This window comes from Thalassophryne amazonica, chromosome 3 (genome assembly GCF_902500255.1).
Source record: "Thalassophryne amazonica chromosome 3, fThaAma1.1, whole genome shotgun sequence".
NCBI classification, from domain to species: Eukaryota; Metazoa; Chordata; class Actinopteri; order Batrachoidiformes; family Batrachoididae; genus Thalassophryne; species Thalassophryne amazonica.
In genome coordinates this window covers 56,369,530-56,392,297 of record NC_047105.1, presented here as the reverse complement: position 1 = coordinate 56,392,297, position 22,768 = coordinate 56,369,530, and the positions used below count along the sequence as shown (strand labels likewise).

The window sequence follows — 22,768 nt, the reverse complement described above, 5'->3', positions numbered from 1 at the left end:
TCCTCGCGTCAAGCAACCCAGTCCAGTCGAAGATTCAAGCTTCTCTACTATGGAAACCACCTGGACATCTGAGAGCCTACACAGAAATCACCAGAATATACAAATTTGACTTGCTCTTTAAAAAAAAATTCTGTGGGAGATCCCCCAGACCCCCATAGTTTGAAGTGAGTTTTCTTTGTTTCAGAGAGCTTCATACCCATTAAAATTCACCAGAATATACACAATTTAACTTGCTCTTTTAAAAAATTTGTGGGGGAGGACCCCCAGACGCTTTTTTGAAAATATTTTAATGGCTTTGAGAGGGATTAAGAAGCAGACTTGCCGCTTCTGAAGAGCAGCGAATCAAAAAACCCAGCGGATCAAAGCATTGCTTCATTGGTTCACGCTTCAAAGTGGAGTCGCGCTGCAGAAGTGGTTGATTACAGACCCGCTGCAGGGTCTGTAATCAACGTAGAGAAATGATCATTTTCCCAACAAACATCCTCAAAAACAACGGCCGCTCTGAAGGACCGATAAGGGAATCATTAAGCAAAAAGACTATTGATATCGGTGGATCGAATCATTTCATAACAATATCCGAAAAGAACTGGTTCACGATACCCAAGCCTACTTTCAACTGAGTTAATGCCACAAGACTTCTCTAGTTAAGTTGAAATAACTTTAGTTATGTTGAAATAACTTAAAAAAAAATCTATGCAAATTGTTACATCACTTTCTCGGTTCATTTTGTAGAATGTGGGAGGAGGCCATTAGAGAACACTTGCAAAGCTTCTGGTATTGCGGGTCCCACGCTGTTTGACTGAGCATGTTTTGTAGTTAAAGTATCTATTTTTTAATGCAAAGACTTTGATTCCTTTCATTCGGGTGCTGCAGGTTGACGAGGAAGAAGCGAAATGATGCTGAGGTGTCAAAAGCAATTACAGACATCCAAAATGTCCACAGCTGTCATATTCATTTGCTATGATCTATCATCTAATTTTATAAAATTCATCACTACAAAAGTGTAAACTGTCCTACAAACGAAGAATTTGCACACAGCTCTAGATAGTACCAATATATTTATATTTGAAATTATGTCTTAATACTTCATTCATGTTAGAGAAAGCTGTATTTCAGTGCGCACAACAAAAAAAATATGAGTGCACCAGTTTAAATTTAACATTGCTGTAATGTTGTGTACACAAGTGTGTAGCACAACTTTTATCTGTTGCACCACCAGTCACAACTTCATAGTGGAGTGTGGAGGCAAAATTACAAAAACTGTGTTACTGTCCAACTACTGGTGTTTGTGGACCTGACTGTACTACTTTAAGTTATTTGAATTTTTTTTAACATTATATTTATATTTTTCTGTTAGAAATACTTAAAGTAGGATAATGAAGTAGAATGAATTTACTTTTAGTTTAATTATTTAGAATGTGGAAAATGAAGCTTATGTCACCCCTAAAATGTTTGTGATATTTGTAGAAATTCATTCATTGGTGCGTTGTCTTTGTGCTGTGCATGTGTGAACCTGCAAACAGTGTCATGGTTTGGAACTTCACGCTTACAAATTGTGTCAACCTGTGAGCAAACTGTTCACACCTCATAAGTTGTGAGTTGTCAAACAGTGAGCAAAAGCTTGCAATTAACCAGTAAGATTTCATTTGTTGTTAGATCTGATGTAAATTAATCAATAAAAATTAAAAAATCCACTATTTTTAAAATAATCTCTTATAATTGTGATTATTAATTCTTCTTCTTATTATTATTATTATTACCTTATTTTATATTTTTATTTTATTATTAGCAGTAGTAGTATTATCAATAGGTTCAAGATTCATTAATTGTCATTTCAAACATGTGGTACATGAGAGAAACAAAATAATAGTACTCATGGCCTGGTGGAGGCATGAAATGTAAAACAAAAAAAACAAGATATGCAAATGGTATACTAATACATTAGACAGAGCTAAATTAACTTAAACCTAAAATTAGTTAAATAGAATAGCCTAAAAACTAACCATGTGGTTCCCAGTTCAGCACCACCCCTGCCCATTCTCCATGTAATAGAGAGTTGTGTCTTGAAGAGCATCTGACATAAACTTGTGTTAAGTCAATATGCCGGTCCATATCAGATGACCCCAGGCTAAAAGGGAGACGCAGAAAAAAACTTTTACAAAAAAGAGATTTGTTCTTAGGGCTGAACTAAGTTAATTAATTAGTAGAAGGGAAAATAAATCCAACTATTTTAATATCAGTGGACAATACAAAATATCCAATCTTGATTTGATCCACTTCCATTGTGATGTGATGATTTGTTCCAAAATGAACTGGTTTTTGGTGGTTTTGAGCTGTTGCACACCAACCAAATGTCAAATAGTTGGCAATCAATAAGACCTTGGATAAATGCTGTCTTTGGCTAAATTGCAGTGAATATTGTTTTAAGCTGTCCTATAGCAGTGTGGCAAAATTGGTTTAGACTGCTTTTAAACTGTTGTTTGCTGTTCATTTTGTGAAAACTGTTTTAAAACTTCTCTAAACCAATGTTGCACAGTTTAAAAATACAATTAAATTTATAAAATCTAACAAAAACCCTTTAAATCTTTGATACTGGACTGTTGGTTATTTTTGATATTTTTATTCTCTAAATGATACTTTGAAATTTCATTAATGATTAGCTGTGCTTTTTTTCTATGGGTCACTTTACAAAATTGTATTAACAAAAAATTATTGAAAGTGATCATTGTCTTCATCTTTCTGAAAAAAAAATACAACAATTTTACCTTTTCTTACATGCTTAATTCTTAAATCCTGGCCTTGACTCAACATTTACCTCCTTATTGACTAACATGTTGTTGTGTTGATTCTTTTAGAAAGGACCAAAATCTCCTATCCACTGTGAACTGCTGGTATTTGGTCTTGGACCAGACCAGACGGGAGAGCAGAGACCACGCCACGCTAAGCGACATCTACAACAACAATGTCATTGTCCGTCTGGCACACGTGGGCGAGGACGTCATCAGACTTTTCAAAAAGGTCAGAACTGGAATTAAGCGGAGAGAGTCACGTAACTCTGACTGTAGCTAACGCACGCCACCATGAAACTCATCTGTTTAATTCTGTGACTGATCCATACAGCTGAAAACTCCTCACACACCAGCAACAAAGAAATCACTTGAAATTTACCATCTGCGCTCATGGTGCAGCTTGCTGAGTTGTTGTAGTGATCAGACAGCAGATGATTTCACACCATGTGGTGCTGAGACAATATATTTCTCCACATTTGGTCAATGATACTTCATCAGTACAACGATTAACATGTTTTTTGCGTGTAACTCTCCCTGACCTTACGCTACACATTTGCTTCAAACCTAGTACAGATGACAGGATGAATGGAATATTGATTTTGTCTGACTTCATAAAGCCCCAGTTGTTGCATCTAAGCCGCCGTCCCACGACACTAACGAAGGACAACGAAGCCCAAACAAAACAAGAAATCTGGACTCACGTTAACTTTCAGAGGCACTGTTTATCCGTTGTCCGTGTTGTGAAAGTGTAGTGACACGGACCCACAACAGGGGGCGCAAATGAACGGTCAATAGATGAGCCAAAAAGTAACAATTTAATGTTGTGAAATGTGCACAACGAATATACAGACAATCTCAGAATATGATTACAGTCAAATTACAAAGGTAACGTGTGGGCAGGCTCGAGGATAGAAGACGTCTGTCCTGAGAAGGGCCGGAACCACACGATTTCTGCCACCACCGAACCTGGTGAATACTGGAGCCGCCAAGTCCCGAATTCCCAGGTGATCACCGTCTCCGACTGTCGGATCTGGTACTGCTGGCGAGAACAAAGACAGTCAAGTGTGGGTGTGTGTACACCCAGTAACAACAACGGTGGGAATGCCACCTCCACCTCTCACTCAATATGTGATGAGTACCGCAGTGATTCCTCAGGGGAAAAGAGTGCCGTCCTGCACTCACTCAGCTTCCACAGATAGAGGAACCGGTACTCCTGCAAACACTCACAATATACAGATATGTTGTAACACAAAACGGCTGAGGATATTACCTTCAATGAAGTACGATATCTCGGCGATGAGGTGGAGATGACGTCTGGGTTTTATGGAGTGAGGTGATGAAGAATGAGTGACAGCTGTCAGGAAGTAATGAGTAACAGCTGTCACTCCCGGCTGTGTCCGTGGCGGCAGCGCCCTCTCGTGCCTGAAGCCCGCACTTCAGGCAGGGCGCCCTCTGGTGGTGTGCCAGCAGTACCTCCTCTTCTGGCGGCCCACACAACAGGACCCCCCCCTCAACGGGCGCCTCCTGGCGCCCGACCAGGTTTGTCGGGGTGTCGGCGGTAGAAGTCGGCCAGGAGGGCCGGATCCAGGATGAAGCTCCTCTTCACCCAGGAGCGTTCTTCGGGTCCATACCCTTCCCAGTCCACCAGATATTGGAACCCCCAGCCCATTCGACGGACGTCCAGGAGCCGGCGCACTGTCCAAGCCGGCTCCCCGTCAATGATCCGGGCAGGAGGCGGCGCCGGACCGGGAGCACAGAGGGGTGAGGTGTGGTGAGGTTTGATCCTGGAAACATGGAAGACCGGGTGGATCCGCAGTGAAGCTGGGAGCTGGAGCTTCACCGCGGCAGGGCTGAGGACTTTGAGGATACAGAAGGGGCCGATGAACCTGTCCATCAATTTTGGAGACTGTACTTGCAGGGGGATGTCCTTCGTTGACAACCACACCTCCTGCCCGGGCTGGTATGCAGGGGCCGGGGACCGCCGGTGGTCTGCATGGGTCTTGGCCCTCGTCCGGGCTTTCAACAAGGCAGAACGGGCGGTGCGCCACACCCGACGGCACCTCTGAAGATGGGCCCGGACCGAGGGCACACCGACCTCTCCCTCCACCGCGGGAAATAATGGGGGCTGGTACCCCAAACACACCTCAAATGGGGAGAGGCCGGTGGCAGAAGACACCTGGCTGTTATGCGCATACTCGATCCAGGCCAGATGGTTACTCCAGGCCGTCGGGTGCGCGGATGTTACGCAGCAGAGGGTCTGTTCCAGTTCCTGGTTGGCCCGCTCTGCCTGTCCGTTCGTCTGTGGATGGTACCCGGACGAGAGGCTCACGGTGGCCCCCAGTTTCCTGCAGAAGCTCCTCCAGACGTGTGAGGAGAACTGGGGACCACGGTCAGAGACGATGTCGGTGGGTATCCCATGCAGACGGACGACGTGGTGGACCAGGAGGTCTGCTGTCTCCTGGGCTGTTGGGAGCTTCGGGAGGGCCACGAAGTGGGCCGCCTTGGAGAATCGGTCCACTATCGTGAAGATGGTGGTGTTGCCCTGGGACGGCGGGAGGCCCGTGACGAAATCCAGGCCGATGTGGGACCAGGGGCGATGAGGCACCGGTAATGGCTGGAGAAGTCCTTGGGACCTTTTATGGTCTGCCTTGCCCCTGGCACAGGTGGTGCAGGCCTGGATATACTCCCGGACGTCGGCCTCCATAGACGCCCACCAGAAGCGCTGCCGGACAACTGCCACGGTCCTTCGCACCCCTGGATGACAGGAGAGCTTGGAACCGTGACAGAAGTCCAAGACTGCAGCTCTGGCCTCTGGTGGGACGTATAAACGGTTCTTCGGACCTGTTCCTGGGTCCGGGCTCCGTGCCAGGGCCTCCCGGACGGTCTTCTCCACGTCCCAGGTGAGGGTGGCCACGATAGTGGACTCCGGCAGGATGGGCTCCGGTGGATCCGACAGTGCAGTTTTGACCTCCTCTTCGTGTACCCGGGACAAGGCATCCGACCTCTGGTTCTTGGTCCCGGGGCGATAGGTGATCCGGAAGTCAAAACGCCCGAAGAACAGTGACCAGCGGGCTTGCCTGGGTTTCAGCCGCTTGGCGGTCCTGATATATTCCAGGTTCCGATGGTCAGTGAAAACCGTGAACGGCACAGACGCTCCCTCCAACAGGTGTCTCCACTCCTCAAGAGCCTCTTTCACCGCAAGGAGTTCTCGATTGCCGACGTCATAGTTCCGTTCAGCCGGGGTCAACCTGCGTGAGAAGTAGGCACACGGGTGAAGAACCTTATCAGTCTCTCCGCTCTGGGACAGCACGGCTCCTATCCCTGAGTCAGAGGCATCCACTTCAACCATGAACAGGCGGCTAGGGTCGGGCTGCACCAAAACTGGCGCAGTAGAGAACCGTCGTTTCAACTCCTTGAACGCGGCTTCGCACCGATCCGACCAGGTGAAGGGGACTTTTGGAGAGGTCAGGGCTGTCAGGGGGCTAACTACCTGACTGTAGCCCTTAATGAACCTCCTATAGAAATTAGCGAAGCCGAGGAACTGTTGCAGCTTCCTACGGCTTGTTGGTTGGGGCCAATCTCTCACCGCCGCAACCTTGGCCGGATCAGGGGCGACGGAGTTAGAGGAGATGATAAACCCCAGGAAGGACAAAGACTTGCGGTGAAACTCATACTTCTCGCCCTTCACAAACAGTCGGTTCCCTAACAACCGCTGCAGGACCTGACGTACATGCTGGACATGGGTCTCAGGATCCGGAGAAAAGATGAGAATATCGTCCAGATATACGAAGACGAATCGTTGCAGGAAGTCCCGCAAGACGTCGTTAAACAAGGCTTGGAACGTCGCGGGGACGTTGGTGAGGCCGAACGGCATGACCAGGTACTCAAAGTGACCTAACGGGGTGTTAAATGCCGTCTTCCATTCGTCTCCCTTCCGGATCCGAACCAGGTGATCCGAATTTCTAAGATCCAGCTTAGTAAAGATTTTGGCTCCATGCAGGGGGGTGAACACGGAATCCAACAATGGCAACGGGTATCGATTGCGAACCGTAATCTCATTCAGCCCCCTGTAATCAATGCATGGACGGAGTCCGCCATCTTTCTTGCCCACAAAGAAGAAACCTGCCCCCATCGGGGAGGTGGAGTTCCGGATCAGCCCGGCAGCTAATGAGTCCCGGATGTAGGTCTCCATTGATTCGCGCTCAGGTCGTGAGAGGTTGTACAGCCTGCTGGACGGGAACTCAGCGCCTGGAACCAAATCAATGGCACAATCGTACGGACGGTGCGGGGGAAGGGTGAGTGCCAGATCCTTGCTGAAGACGTCAGCAAGATCGTGGTACTCAACCGGCACTGCCGTCAGATTGGGAGGGACTTTGACCTCCTCCTTAGCCTGTAAACCGGGAGGAACCGAGGATCCTAAACACACCCGATGGCAGGTTTCGCTCCACTGAACCACCACCCCAGACGGCCAATCAATCCGGGGATTGTGCTTCAACATCCATGGGATGCCCAAAATCACGCGGGAGGTAGAAGGAGTTACAAAAAACTCACCAGAGTTACTGGTTGTGTCTTGTGTGTGAGTAAAGGGAGGAGGGTGCCATCTAGTGCCCGCACCTGCAATGGCGAAGGAAGCGCCACCAGAGGGAGCCCTACCTCCGTTGCCCATCTGCTGTCTAGCAGATTCCCTTCTGACCCCGTGTCCACCAGTGCTGGGGCTTGAAGGGTTAAATCCCCGCTCAGGATTGTGACTGGGAGTCATGTGGCAATCTGTGTGTGTCTCACTTGAATGTTTTGACCCCCCCTTAGCCCAGTCTCTAAGGGCGAGTGTTGTCGTTTTGGCCGTTTGGGGCAGTTTCTCTGTGTGTGCTCAGTTGAGCTGCAGAGAAAACACTCCACGGATCAACCTCCTCATTTTGGCCCTGTGCGTTTCCCTAACAATGTCAGCAGGGGGAGCTGTTGCCCCACAAAGCGCTGCGGCTGTGGAACGTGGGGAGGGCGGCCCCTTTTCGAACCCGGAAGGGAGAGGGGCGGCGCGTATCCGGTCACGTCCTTCGCCTCGCTCCCGACGGCGTTCCTCCAACCGATTGTCTAACCGTATAACGAGATCGATAAGCCCATCTAAATCCCGCGGTTCCTCCTTAGCTACCAGCTGCTCCTTCAGAACCAACGACAGTCCGTTTATGAAGGCGGCGCGGAGCGCAACGTTATTCCAGCCGGACCTCGCAGCCGCGATGCGGAAGTTGACTGCATAAGCGGCTGCGCTCTCGCGTCCCTGTCTCATTGACAGCAGCACAGTTTAAGCGGTCTCTCCTCTGTTAGGGTGATCAAACACTGTTCTGAACTCCCCCACAAACCCAGTGTATGCTGATAACAACCGTGAGCGCCGTAGCCCAGGCGCGTGCTTTACCCCGAAGCAGAGCAATCACATAAGCTATTTTACTAGCATCTGACGCGTACATGACGGGACGTTGTGCGAAGACGAGCGAACACTGCATAAGAAAGTCCGCGCACGTCTCCACACAACCTCCGTACGGCTCAGGAGGGCTTATGTATGCTTCAGGGGATGGTGGGAGGGGTTGTTGAACCACCACTGGAACGTTCATATCCTGCACAGGGTCAACAGGAGGACGAGCTGCAGCAGCGCCCTGAGCGCTCGCCGCCATCTGCGCGGAGAGAGCCTCCACCCTGCGGTTCAGGAGGATGTTTTGCTCAGTCATTTGATCCAACCGAGCCGTAAAGGCGGTGAGAATGTGCTGCAGCTCACCAATCACGCCTCCTGCAGACGCCTGTGCTCCCTGCTCTCCCATTGGTCGTTCAACAGCCGGGTGACACCCCTCGGAGTCCATGACGCTGGCCGAGATATCCTGTTGTGAAAATGTAGTGACACGGACCCACAACAGGGGGCGCAAATGAACGGTCAATAGATGAGCCAAAAAGTAACAATTTAATGTTGTGAAATGTGCACAACGAATATACAGACAATCTCAGAATATGATTACAGTCAAATTACAAAGGTGACGTGTGGGCAGGCTCGAGGATAGAAGACGTCTGTCCTGAGAAGGGCCGGAACCACACGATTTCTGCCACCACCGAACCTGGTGAATACTGGAGCCGCCAAGTCCCGAATTCCCAGGTGATCACCGTCTCCGACTGTCGGATCTGGTACTGCTGGCGAGAACAAAGACAGTCAAGTGTGGGTGTGTGTACACCCAGTAACAACAACGGTGGGAATGCCACCTCCACCTCTCACTCAATATGTGATGAGTACCGCAGTGATTCCTCAGGGGAAAAGAGTGCCGTCCTGCACTCACTCAGCTTCCACAGATAGAGGAACCGGTACTCCGGTACACTCACAATATACAGATATATTGTAACACAAAACGGCTGAGGATATTACCTTCAATGAAGTACGATATCTCGGCGATGAGGTGGAGATGACGTCTGGGTTTTATGGAGTGAGGTGATGAAGAATGAGTGACAGCTGTCAGGAAGTAATGAGTAACAGCTGTCACTCCCGGCTGTGTCCGTGGCGGCAGCGCCCTCTCGTGCCTGAAGCCCGCATTTCAGGCAGGGCGCCCTCTGGTGGTGGGCCAGCAGTACCTCCTCTTCTGGCGGCCCACACAACAGTCCAGTTTCGTTCCTGTAGCTGGGGCTTCGTCAGAATTTTCAAACTGTTCAAAAATGTGAACGAATCCCGATGACAACCTCAGTTTGTCCATATGTAATTTTGCTCTCTGTCTTGACGGTTCATTATCGTTTGCATAGTTTCTGTGACATCAGCGTTTCGTTTGACTGTCGTCCAACTTCATCCAACCTCCCAAGTCTGAAGTATTGCATGAACATTGACGATATCTGAGTGGATCAGTAACTAAAGATCCGACGAGCTGAATGTAACATCCTTGTATTGAACATGACTCGTCCATGTGTGGGACAAAAAGCAACGTTGTCATACAGAAACAATAGCAGTTATGAACATTTTATTAACTACTTCAACTACGCACGTTCAGTCCGTTTGTGGCTGGCCTGCGTGTGCACATGTAGTTGTTGTGAAGACTAGGGATGTCCTGATCAGGATTTTTTGGCCCCGATCCGATTCCGAGTCATCTGATTTTGAGTATCTGCCGATATCGTGTCCCGATCCGATACTTTAAAAAACTGAATGAACAATGAACAAATGCTAAATATATAATAATTTCATTTTAATCACCTTATTTTATTATTTATCACTTAAACAGTGCACTTCTCCTTGAGGCAGCTTGAACAATCAAGTAATAATCTACCAGACTTAAAAATGTACAAATTTCCATGTTATTTTATTTGTATAAAAATAAATGTCCAAGGTTCCTTATGTTAAACAAGAAATGATCTAATCTGAAATAACAGGTGGTTTTAATTTATAGATGAAAGGTTTTAAAAGAACCATTTATTGATTTAGGTATTTTAATTACAAGTGTTCTAAACTTTTTTAAAACAGTAATCTGAAATTTTGAGGTAACATACAACAACAAAAAAACATTTCCAAGGATTTTTCTTCAGACACATGGTTTCTGCACTGATCTGTGGTTCAAATCCCCGCCTGACTGGAAAATCACTAAGGGCCCTTGGGCAAGGTCTTTAATCCCCTATTGCTCCCGGTGTGTAGTGAGCACCTTGTATGGCAGCACCCTGACATCGGGGTGAATGTGAGGCATAATTGTAAAGTGCTTTGAGCATCTGATGCAGATGGAAAAGCACTTTATAAATGCAGTCCAGTTACCATTTGTACAGATCCGTGGTTTCTGCCACTAGTCTTCCATGTTTTGGCCCGACGCGTCGTTCCTATTGGACAGCGCGAAGCTACGTCACAGCTCAGAGCGTCAAAAGTTCAAAAGTCAACTTGAAAAGTGTACCCCTCTGATGCTTTATCAGTGTTCAACAAGTTCAGAGCTGCGCAGTGAACGTGAATGAAGACGGAAGCTCTGTAAGACGCGCTCCTAAATGTGATGAGTGTGCACATTGCTCGTGCGCACACCATCTCTCCCTCCGTTTTGCAGACAAACGATCACAAGACAGTTTGTTTTTTTTCTTTTTGTTAATCAGATGACAGATCATCGTCCTGAGGACTTGGTCAGCACCGGGTCCTGCTGCGCACGGAAGGATGACTGAGCAAGAGTTTCGGTGGCAAAGTGTCCATCATCCTCTTGTCATTCCATCAAGGTGTCAGACTGAGCACGTAAACACACAAACAGCAGTTCTGCGAAAGAAACTTTGCGTGCGTAACTCCCCCCACCTCTGTCCGAGATACAATTCCATCTCTTCTTCCGCACACGTGTGCGAGAATGTCCGGTTGAACTTAGGGTTTTTCGTTTGTTCAAATTAAAAAAAAAGATTGGGTTGAACCTTGACCGTGTCAGCCTGCTGACAAGCCGCAATGCGCGCTCCCATCAAAAGCATCACGTCAAAAGCCGAGCTAAAGCGACGCTTCTGAAGCCTCTAAAAAGCAACACGTCTCACACCTCTGACGCTTCCGACGCGTGAAAGGCCCATTAATCTGCAATAGTAAGCTTGAAATAGCGCTGCTCAAAATAATGAGGATAAAATCTATATCGGATTCCTGATAGGGATGCAACGTCCAATTTCAATCAAGTCTGAAACCATGTGATCAGGCCCCATTTCCGATCACGTGATCGGATCGGGACATCCCTAGTGAAGACAAACAACATCTCTCATCTGTTGTCAAGACAACCAAATCCCGCACCTGCAAGTGCTGCGGACATGAGGACAGGGCTGGCTGCACTCAGTTTCATACCCGCTTTCGGTCACGTCATCGTGAATGTTTCGTTTTGATTCCGTTTTTGAGTGTCGAGGTCGACGTTTGCTTTGTATTTCTTTCTTTAGTTTTGGTTTGTTTCGTTCCTTTTTGCGCTCTTGATTCACAGACGTTTTGGTGATGGCAAAGTGCAGGGTCATTCGTGCCACCTTTTCTCTACGATTTGTGACTTTTTGACTTTTTATCCTTCGTTCAGCTATCGCCGTGTGGCATGTGACCGGGCCCTTAAACATGTCAAGATGCTAGAGTTTCTTCTCTCCAGATTCCCCCAGAGGTGCCGCACCATCATACTCTAAATTTCTGGGGAGAGCCCTGTGATGCCTTGAATGGAATGTTGATTTCATTTGACGTCACACTACCCCAATTGCTACATCTTAAACATTAGCAAAATGCTTAAGCTTCCCTCTCTGTCATACCACGTATCCATGACAACGCTCAAGCTAGTTCAATCCTATCTTCTCAAAGTGGGTGTTTTGTGTTTTGAAGACCAAGCTGAGTGAAACGTGGGGACTTTTGAGATGCTTGTTTACAGTAATGGTGGATTAAATAAATAAGGACTTATTTATGTATATTTAATGTATTATTCATCTGTTTGGTGAAAGAATTTCAATGTAGTTTGTGCTCGGACTGCTAATAGGTTCCACACTATGGACAAACCGTTCTACAGTGGATTTACGGCATGTTTACAGAGGAGCTCCACCAAAATGTACCAAATATCTAGCTACACAGAAAAAGAAGACGATTATCATTGCAAAATTGAGGGTGTGTGTGTGTGTGTGTGTGTGTGTGTGTGGTTGAAAACTTCAAACATATCAATATTTGGCTAGTGATTTGCAAACACTTTTATCAGAATTTATTGTGCTTAGATCTTATCAGGTCATTCTTGCCAATAGTTTCCAAAACATGGAAGCAACATGAGTTTTTCTTGAATGTTCAGTCTCGAAGGGCAGATGTTCAATAGTGCCATAAACTGAATTAACAATAGATTTATTGCATCTCTGTCATTGTGTTTTTTCATTTAATTATGTTTACTTTCTGTTTCAACCTAATCAGTATACATGGGGTCCAAGCGAATGCCCAGGTGTTTATTTATTGATATATTTTGTGAACAGTTATACATATTCAGCTGAAATTATATGCAATTAGGCACTGCAGTCTTGTTTGAGGTCGGGTGCTAAAGGGGTAAAATATGACGTTATAGCTCTACTTCCGGGGACAGAAACACGGCAATTTCTCTGAGATTTTGGGCAAATTACACGCAAACAAAGTGAAAATGCAACGAAAAAGTGACAGTGCGGTGGAAAGTGGACATGTGTGGCAGTTTGTTTATGACCCGGAACTCAAACGTGTCAAGGCGGTTTTGTAGGCGAGAGAATGTAGCTACTCTGGTTAGCTGTGTAGGCTAACACTTATCAACATGATGTCTCCTACATGCCTCATCTTCCCTTCTCCACTAGGAACTGAAAAAAAAAGTTCACTTATCGCAACTGCTTCGGTGATTACATCTGAAAACAAAACAGTACACTATTTATCTGTGTGAAGTTGTGCTGTGTATATATTGTGCAACAGGAGCAGCGGTCCCCATAAGTGGTCAAATCCTGCGATATCACACAGGGTTCAAACGAGACTGCGCTGCCCTATTGACTCCGAAACAGTTATCTTCAGTTTCACTTATTTCGATCCAGTGTGATTAAATACTGTGGGCTCCATATTATTTTTTTCTTATGGGGTCTGCTTTGCCCCCAGTTTGATATAATGATATCCGGTCAGACTCCATAGCAAAATTTTGGGACTTTGTGTTGATTTTTCATAACTATTGAACTGTCAAAGTCATTTTTATTCAGGATATTTGCATTATCAGCCTTGTTCCAAAAGACAAAAAAAAAAATAAAAATTCAAAATTAAAATTACAATTATCATCCAGATACTCAAACATCTTTTTCGGGGGGTTTTTTTTCGTTTTTTTTTCTCAAAATAGTTGCCTGCAAGTATGGCATAAATAAAAACATGTTAATATTCTGTTGGGGTCTGCATGGCCCCCAGGTGTACAGATTAGTATGTTTCATGTTGTGTATTGATGAGGGTTAAATCAGACTTTTGCATAAACATTTTACACATCTTTTTTCACTCTTGTGTGCACTCAGTAGCACTAAATTTATTTTAAGTAGACAATGTCTGTATTTTATGAACATGTCTGTCTTTCTTGTTCATATTTGAAAAGCTCCGTACAGTTGTTCTGGATCATGCACTCTCACCTCATCCATTAATGTACGACTCACATGAGACTAGCAGAAGATGACAAAATGGTTGAGGGACGTTGAGGAACGGCCCACCCGGGGGATCTTGGATCGGTATTCATTGACAGCAACAGGACTGTCCCGTTATTTACGTCCTCTAGGGATCTCCTCACTGTCATGATGGGAGGCTTTGGTGAGAATGGGATGGCTTACAGCCAGCATGAAGCAATTGACTAATAACTGCCTCGAGAAAAACTGTCTCTCTCTCTGCAAGAACTGGGCTCAAGTTCCTACAGTAATGATCCTGCTATGCTGTAGTGCACAGCTCCAACTATAGCTCTGCCGCTAATAACTTACACATGTTGGAAGGGAATAAATCAGCTCTACCTTTAAGTGAAAGTTTTATCGTCATCACATGTGGAAACGTAAAGCTGGTCCGTTTGGCAAGTGGTACCTAAGAGGTAGAAAATAGAGAATTGATTGGGTTGTGTAGCCGCTTTCCGCTGGCCCTGTTCCTCCTCGTCGGTCATAAGCCCCGTCATGGGACACGTCCAGTTCATCACCACAAGCCCTCAGCTCTTGTAGCTGAGCTGAAACTGCGACACAACTGCTTGGGAAATGTTCTGCAGTTACAGAGCTGTTCTATTTTTGTCTGTATGCACTTTGGGCATTGTGTTAGATCTTTTTCTGGTGCAGAGTAATGACAGCATTTCAGCTCCTGCTGCTGCTGACATCCCTCACACATTTCAGGTTTTTCACTTGAGGGAAGGTGGTTTAAACAAATAGAACAAATGTTTAAATATGTGCCGTTATTTGTCAGTCACGCTTTATTGTGATGTCGTCTTTGTTGCAGAGTAAAGACATCGGGGTGCAGATGCATGAGGAGTTAGTGAAAGTCACCAATGAACTCTACACAGTGAGTAGCACAAATGTTATTTTCCATTTTCCTAATAACCATTCTGTGCTCTGACTTTCCCGTGGTGGCCTCCTCTGCCCTTTCAAAAGCTGAGATTCTGTGTCCAACCTGTCACCTGTGGAGCAGCTGGCCACACCGTGAGATATGCTTTATCAGCAGTGCAGCTTTGACACGTCATTTCTTCCTTCTGCTAAGGTCGTGAAAGGAGAAAATTAGCATTTTCCCTCCCACTGTGAGTTCTTACATCACTTGAAGGGGAGAGCGCTCTTGCTTCTGGCTGGCCTTCAAGCTGACGCAGCAGATTGTGCTGCAGAGGTGCACTGATCGCAGCAAACATGAGCCGCTGTCATATTTTTAGATTGTTTTTGCATGTAATCAGAGGCATTTGAGTGGTAATGTAACAGCTGGCCTTCTGTTCATGACATGCTACAAGTGCACACGTGCAGAACATTCAGAGGCCAAGTGTAACCTGGCACACTGCACGAGTAGGCATGCACATGCAAATCCATGTGTGAAGATAGAAAGCAGCTGTTACCAGCACACCAGAATCAGCTCCATCAATTGGTTAACTAGTTGGAGCAGGCCCACTGTGAGGCCAACACTGCGGTGGCGTTTCCAGTGCTGCTATGCGACGAGAGTATTGGGGGTCTGTTGGGGAATGTGCAAAAAGTTTGGAATTTGCCTTCCAAATGGTCTAAATTGACACATTCTGAAGGAGAATATCACTGTGTGTTTTGAGCAGAAATATTGAGAACAAATATGAAATAAACTGCTCAGTTTTCCAAGGTATGCCCATTTTTTTCTGTTATCATCGCTTTAATTTGGGATTTTTGTTCATTTTTGTTGTTTGTGCTTTTATTATTGTCATTAAATTTTTTTTATTATTGTACTTTATTTTGGTTAGTGCCTACTTTAGACCTAAAGACCTACTTAAATAGTTATTGTTATTATTATTATTATTAGTAGTAGTAGTAGTTGTAGTAGTAGTAGTAGTAGCAGCAGTAGTAGTAGTAGTAGTTGTGATGAACACATGATTTTTTGTGGGGGGGCGGGATTTTTCTTTAATTGGGGGGGTATGTACATTGCACTGGAAAGTTACAAGACCTTCCAAACAAAGAAAAAAGTGACTTATACTCTGGGGAAAAAGGTAAATCTAAATTTAGAAGAAGAAAAAGATTTTTTTTAAATATTTTGTTTCCAGAGTGCAACAGTTAATATGTGTATATAAAAGAACTTTGTAACAACTAGACTGGTTTCACTTCAATTTCAAATAATTTCATTTTATATAGTGCCAAATCACAACAAAGCAAGAAATATTGTTTCATGACAACAAAATAAAAGTACACATAAATACACTGTAGTGCATACAGTAGGCATTGTAAATACTTTATCAAGTCTTATTCGTACAGTAAACAAAGATCAGTGATTTCAGATTAACACGTTCTCCAAATTGACTGTGTGAAGCTTCTGTTTGTGTCAAAATCAACACAACAAAGAAATAATGATGTGACACTTCCTGCACCATGTGATGGTGAAAGTCAAAGATAGACTCAACAGTGTAATGACAAAACCTGTTCTTTGTGTGTTTTTAGAAAACTTTAACAATTAGCTTGGCCCCATGTTTGGCACAACTCTGCCTTTCAGAATAAATCTATCTCTTTTATTTAGTTATTTTTTTTAGCCATTACATATTACTTGATGTAATTGTATTAGGAATGCCGTATGTCTCATTTTTCATGGAACACTTAAGTAGCTGACAGCTTGAATATTTTTGCAAATATTTTGTTGGTAATGAATCAGATATGACTAAACTGAAACATAAAGTCATTGGAAAATTGAGGGTGAAGTAGTCTCTTTTCTATTTGCTACCATTTAAGCTATGAAAATGATTTTCTTTGTTACTGCTGTAATTTTGCTCCTTAGTAGACAAAGTAAGGATTCGCAGTCTTAGATTATCAATATGGGCAAAATTGTGGTCTGCAAACAGTTTTGGATTTTGAGCTATGTGGGTTAAAATGCATAACACACTTCTCTGGTGACATCATAGATGACATGGGGCGGTGGGTGGGCATGATGGAAAACAGCCATTTCAGGGTGGAACAGCACTGCTATGCTCATTATGCCAGTGTTAGCATGATGGAGCTGGGAAACATGGTAGACCTTTAATTGGAACTGAAATGGCCAAAAACTCAACATAAAATTGGCAGACAAAGAAAGCAACAGAAACACCTAGTAAATGCAGGCAACCAGATATTCCACTGGAAAGAAATCAGGATAAAATCAGAACAAATACCATATAAAACTGGTCTATCAGCTTGAGAGATCAGACAACACATGGAGGTCTACTGTGTCAGCTGTCAATACTGAGGGCCCGGTCACACGGCACATGGCGATAGCTGAGTGGAGCAAAAAAGTCACAAAGTCACAAATTGTCAAAAAAAAGATGGATGAATGATCCTGCACCTTCCCCATCACCGAAAACCCTGCGAATCATTGCAAAAAGGAACCTTGACACTTAAATGAAATCAAAATGAAACATTCACAATGACGTGACTGACAGCGGGTATGAGACCGAGCACAGCCAGCCCTGTCCTCATGTCCGCAGCACTTGCAGGGGTGGGGTTTGTCTTCACAACAACGTGTGCGCACACGCAGGCCAGCCACAAATGGATGGAATGTGTGTGAATAGTTAAAGTTGTTGATAAAACATTCTTACCGCTGTTGTTTCTGTATGAAAACGTTGCTTTTCGTCCTACACATAGACGAGTCATCAGCGATACAGCTCGTCTGAGCTTTAGTTATTGATCTGTTAGATAATATCTGTGCTAATTCCTTATTTTATGTTAGTGATCAACTGTTTGCTTTTGTAATTTGTTTAGAAATGCTTGAAATCTGGTTTAAAGTTTAAACATAAGAGTTAATTTCACTTCCATCACGCATGTGCAAGTTGTAGATGAGCCAGTAAAACTGTGAGACTAAACCAAACCCACTGTAATGCCCACATTGTGTAAAAGTGTTGTGCAAGTCATCTTTGTGGACTTTTCACAAGATGTTCGTCTGTGGAGACCCAGGCCTGATTTTCAGTGTGACTTTCAATAAATTAAAAATGAGGAATATAATGATTTGGTTCTTGTTAAGGGACAGAATATTACATAAAGAACCGGGAGAAATTACAGATCCATTCAGATAACGTCAGTGTTCATGCAAGATGTCAGACTTGGGAGTTGGGCAAAGTTGGACGACAGTCAAATGCAATGCCGTTACGAGAACTACGCAAACGATAAGGAACCGTCAAGACAGACAACAAAATGGAATACGGACAAATTGAGGTTTTGGTTATATTTCAGATTTGTTATATTTCGGATTTGGTTACATTTTTTGACAGTTTGAAAATTTTGATGAAGCGCCAGCTGCAGGAACAAAGCAGTTAAACAACAGTTAAACAATGCCTCAACGTAAGGTCAGCGTAAGTCCATATTTCTTGTTTTTGTTTGGGCTTCGGTGTCCTCCGTTAGTGCCGTGTGTCCGGGGCTTTACACTGGGTTACAGTTATAGTAGTTTTACTTGGTTTGCCAAAATCACTCAGTGGTGAGACAAAAGTTTTATCAGAGCAATATTATATGCATTTTTCAGGTAGGAAATTCCAAATGATTAGTTTTCATTGATTGCAAGATGAACGCCTAACCTTGCACATGCTTTCATGCACTTCCTCCCTCATGTTGTCTACAAGATCTCACAATGCAGACTTACTATATTTGCTTTGGAATCTGTCAGAATGAATAGTTTTCCAGCAACTCTCCAAAGTTAAGCCTTTTTTATCTTGTCGAGATTTAGAGAGAGTCTTGCATGCATTTGTAACCACCCGCCTTGATTATTGTATTGCCCTTTATGTTGGTAGTGATCAGGCTTCGCTGTCATGTCTAGCACATTACCCCTATTCCTGCCTCTCTACACTGGTTGCCTACACTGGTTGTGGTCTATTTTAGAATTAATTTTAAAATTTTATAGGGATGTCCCGATCCGATCACGTGATCAGAAATCGGGCCCGATCATGTGGTTTCAGACTTGATCAAAATCGGACGTTGCACCACGATCATGAATCCGATATAGATTTCATCCTCATTATTTTGATCAGCGCTATTTCAAGCTCATTATTGCAGATTAATGAGCCTTTCACGTGTCAGAAGCACCAGAGGCGTCAAGAATCGATCTAAAAAGCATTATTTTCAGTGAGACGCGTTGCTTTTTAGAGGCATCAGAAGCGTCGCGTCAAAAGCCGAGCTAAAGTGACGTTTCTGACGGGAGCGCGCATTGCCGCTTGTCGGCAGGCTGATGTGGTCAAAGTTCAATCCAATCTTTCTTTTTTTATTGAACAAAAGAGTCAAAGTTCAACCCAATCCAACTTTCGACGCTCTGAGCTGTGACATAGCTTCGCTCTGTCCAATAGGAATGACGCTTCGGGCCAAAACTAGTGGCTAGTGGACTAGTGGCAGAAACCACTGATCTGTACAAAACAGATCTGTGCAGAAACCACTGATCTCTACAAAACAGAAATGTGTCACAGGAGTGACACATTTATGGCTATAGGAGCTATTTATGGCCTTGCACCTCCCTACTTGTCTGAAATTTTAACTTTGCGCACCTACAGTAGGACATTAAGGGCCAGCTTTACTTAGATGTTCCAAGGTCAAGATATAAACGCTGGGGTGATCATGCTTTCGCGGTAGCTGGCCCGAGACTGTGGAATGAGCTACCTCTTGAGTTACCTACTATTCCTGACCTTGCACTTTTTAAATCTAAATTAAAGACTTATTTATTTAAACTGGCTTTTAGCACTTAGTGGGGAGGTGACATGTTCTGTTATTTTTATGTTCTTTTTTATGTGTTGTTTTAAAATTTTATTTTATATGTGTTTTATTTTTGTAAATTTGTGTTTTTAATGTTAAGCACTTTGGACACCAGTCGGTGCTGTAAAGCACTTTATAAATAAATGTTGATTGATTGATTGATTGAGTGCTTATTTATAGAGCAGTTTTCTGAAGAAAAATCCTTGGAAATGTTTTTTGTTGTTGTTTTTGTTAAATCAAAATTTCTGATTACTGTTTAAAAAAGGTTAGAACACTTGTAATTAAAATAGCTAAATCAGTAAATGGTTCTTTAGAAACCTTTCATCTGTAAATTAAAACCACCTGTTATTGAGGTCTTGTCTCAGAGTGATGCTGAAAAATTAATTCATGCATTTATTTCCTCTAGACTGGACTATTGTAATTCATTATTATCAGGTTGTCCTAAAAGTTCCCTAAAAAGCCTTCAGTTAATTCAAAATGCTGCAGCTAGAGTACTGACGGGGACTAGAAGGAGAGAGCATATCTCACCCATATTGGCCTCTCTTCATTGGCTTCCTGTTAATTCTAGAATAGAATTTAAAATTCTTCTTCTTACTTATAAGGTTTTGAATAATCAGGTCCCATCTTATCTTAGGGACCTCGTAGTACCATATCACCCCAATAGAGTGCTTCGCTCTCAGACTGCAGGCTTACTTGTAGTTCCTAGGGTTTGTAAGAGTAGAATGGGAGGCAGAGCCTTCAGCTTTCAGGCTCCTCTCCTGTGGAACCAGCTCCCAATTCAGATCAGGGAGACAGACACCCTCTCTACTTTTAAGATTAGGCTTAAAACTTTCCTTTTTGCTAAAGCTTATAGTTAGGGCTGGATCAGGTGACCCTGAACCATCCCTTAGTTATGCTGCTATAGACGTAGACTGCTGGGGGGGTTCCCATGATGCACTGTTTCTTTCTCTTTTTGCTCTGTATGCACCACTCTGCATTTAATCATTAGTGATTGATCTCTGCTCCCCTCCACAGCATGTCTTTTTCCTGGTTCTCTCCCTCAGCCCCAACCAGTCCCAGCAGAAGACTGCCCCTCCCTGAGCCTGGTTCTGCTGGAGGTTTCTTCCTGTTAAAAGGGAGTTTTTCCTTCCCACTGTAGCCAAGTGCTTGCTCACAGGGGGTCGTTTTGACCGTTGGGGTTTTACATAATTATTGTATGGCCTTGCCTTACAATATAAAGCGCCTTGGGGCAACTGTTTGTTGTGATTTGGCGCTATATAAAGAAATTGATTGATTGATTGTTATTTCAGATTAGAAAATTTCTTGTTTAACATAAGGAACCTTGGACATTTATTTTTAGACAAATAAAATGACATGGAAATTAGTACATTTTTAAAGTCTGGTAGATTATTGATTGTTCAAGCTACCTCAAGGAGAAGTGCATTGTTTACATGATAAAAAAATAAAATAAGGTGATTAAAATGAAAATATTATATATTTAGCATTTGTTCATTGTTCATTCAGTTTTTTAAAGTATAGGATCAGGACTCGGTATCGGCAGATACTCAAAATCAGGTGACTCGGGGAAAAAAAGTGTGACTGACAAAAAAAACCTGATTGGGACATCCCTAAAATTTTATTGTTTACTTTTAAAGTTTTGAGTGGCTTGGCTCCCATGTATCTGGCAGACCTCTTACATATATACACCCCTGAAGGTCAAGTCAAGACTGAAACACCGCGATGACCAAGCTTTTGATGTGGTGGCCCCCAAACTATGGAATGAGTTGCCTTTGGATGTTGGCTGGCTCCTTCGCTTGAGGTTTTTAAGCCTTGCTTAAAAACACATCTTTTCTCTAAGGCATTTCAAAATTGTTCATGTTCTAGTCAGCGTTAGTCATGTTGGTCACTTTTTCACTATTTTTTGTTTTATCTGCATTGTATTTTATTAATGTCTCATTTGGAAATTACTTTGTCAACTTTGTTCTTTTAAAGTGCTCTATAAATAGAGTTGGAGTTGGAGCAATAAAATTGCCTGTAATTTTGCACTATACCACAGAAATAACAGATATGACAGAAATAATGGGGAACAACTTATCAGCATGAAGTAAATTGTAAATCTTGTGAAAAATCAAAAGGTACTACCCCTTTAATTTTACAGCCACATGTGATTCTTAGTCAAATTTCACCTATTTGAGCTCCATCAAAATGGCTGTTAATGGTGTAACTACTGTGATTAATAATGAGACGTCAGTCATGTCAAAAAGATGTTTCAGGCAAGTGAATGAGCAGTTACACATAACGTTGTTACACATAATGTAAAGTTGAAACACTGGTAAGATATGAAAACAAGAGAAATAGTCTCGTGTAACATTATACAGCACTTTGCTGCTTTACCAATATTGATTTTTGTCCTCCTTCTGATTCATGAATTATTAAATGCCTGTTTGCTCCCTCATACACAGAGCCCATCAAAGAGAAAGTCTGATTAAAAAAAGAGAATAATAAGGTTTGTGTGTCTCAAATGAAACTTTTGCAAATGATATTATTTGTTGTCGTATTCTGCGTAGCATTAAGTATAAATACGCTCTGGTCATTTATCTGCTGCTGACTTCTTGAGAGAAATCAACTCGTTTCTTATTTCACGGATTGCAGGAAAGATCCCTCACTGTCACTTTGCAACCTCCTTCTTCCGTTGCAGATCGATCTTACTGTCCTTTGCACATCAGTTTCTGTCCGGGTTGCTAGGAAACCAGAGCCTAGGAGTCAGTAACAGAGGAGCAGATGCAGTTTAGTTTTGGTGTTGATTCAGGGTCTACACAGACATTTACATGCGATGGCTGAGTGTGAATCTGAGTCCAGCTTGTGATCATTTAAAGTGCACTTTGTGTGTATCACTGACAACAAAATCCTCCATGACAGCAACAGAACGAGTGGAAAGAAAGAAGCACAGATGATCCTTGATTGTAGATGAAGAGAAATCATTGTGTTGTTTGTTGGGATTTTTTTGTGGTGTCTAATGCTGCGGTGACGAAAAGCAAACAGGATACCGTTATGCCTTTCAGAGAAACACTCGGTGCAACACAGCTGGCTCTGATTATGACGTGTCATCAAACTGTGACATTCCCGCAGTCAGGATGAGTAAGCAACACGCCCACATTTTTACGTGAGGCGTGAGTAAAAAATAATTTCAT

General features: G+C 43.6%; 1 protein-coding gene across 4 annotated transcripts in view; it reads left to right on the top strand.

Moving 5' to 3' along the window:
- Positions 1 to 22,768, top strand: part of LOC117506774 (SLIT-ROBO Rho GTPase-activating protein 3-like) — a 142,266-nt gene that overhangs the window by 73,316 nt on the left and 46,182 nt on the right. For 2 of the 4 annotated variants that reach the window (XM_034166370.1, XM_034166372.1), the window contains exons 1-2: positions 2,885 to 3,018; positions 14,689 to 14,751. In XM_034166370.1, coding sequence (XP_034022261.1) covers positions 14,710 to 14,751 — 42 coding nt within the window. In that variant the 5' untranslated portion in view covers positions 2,885 to 3,018; positions 14,689 to 14,709. Of the gene's footprint in view, positions 1 to 2,855; positions 3,019 to 14,688; positions 14,752 to 22,768 lie in introns of those variants that run through there. The other 2 variants (XM_034166374.1, XM_034166373.1) reach the window with 2 other exon arrangements.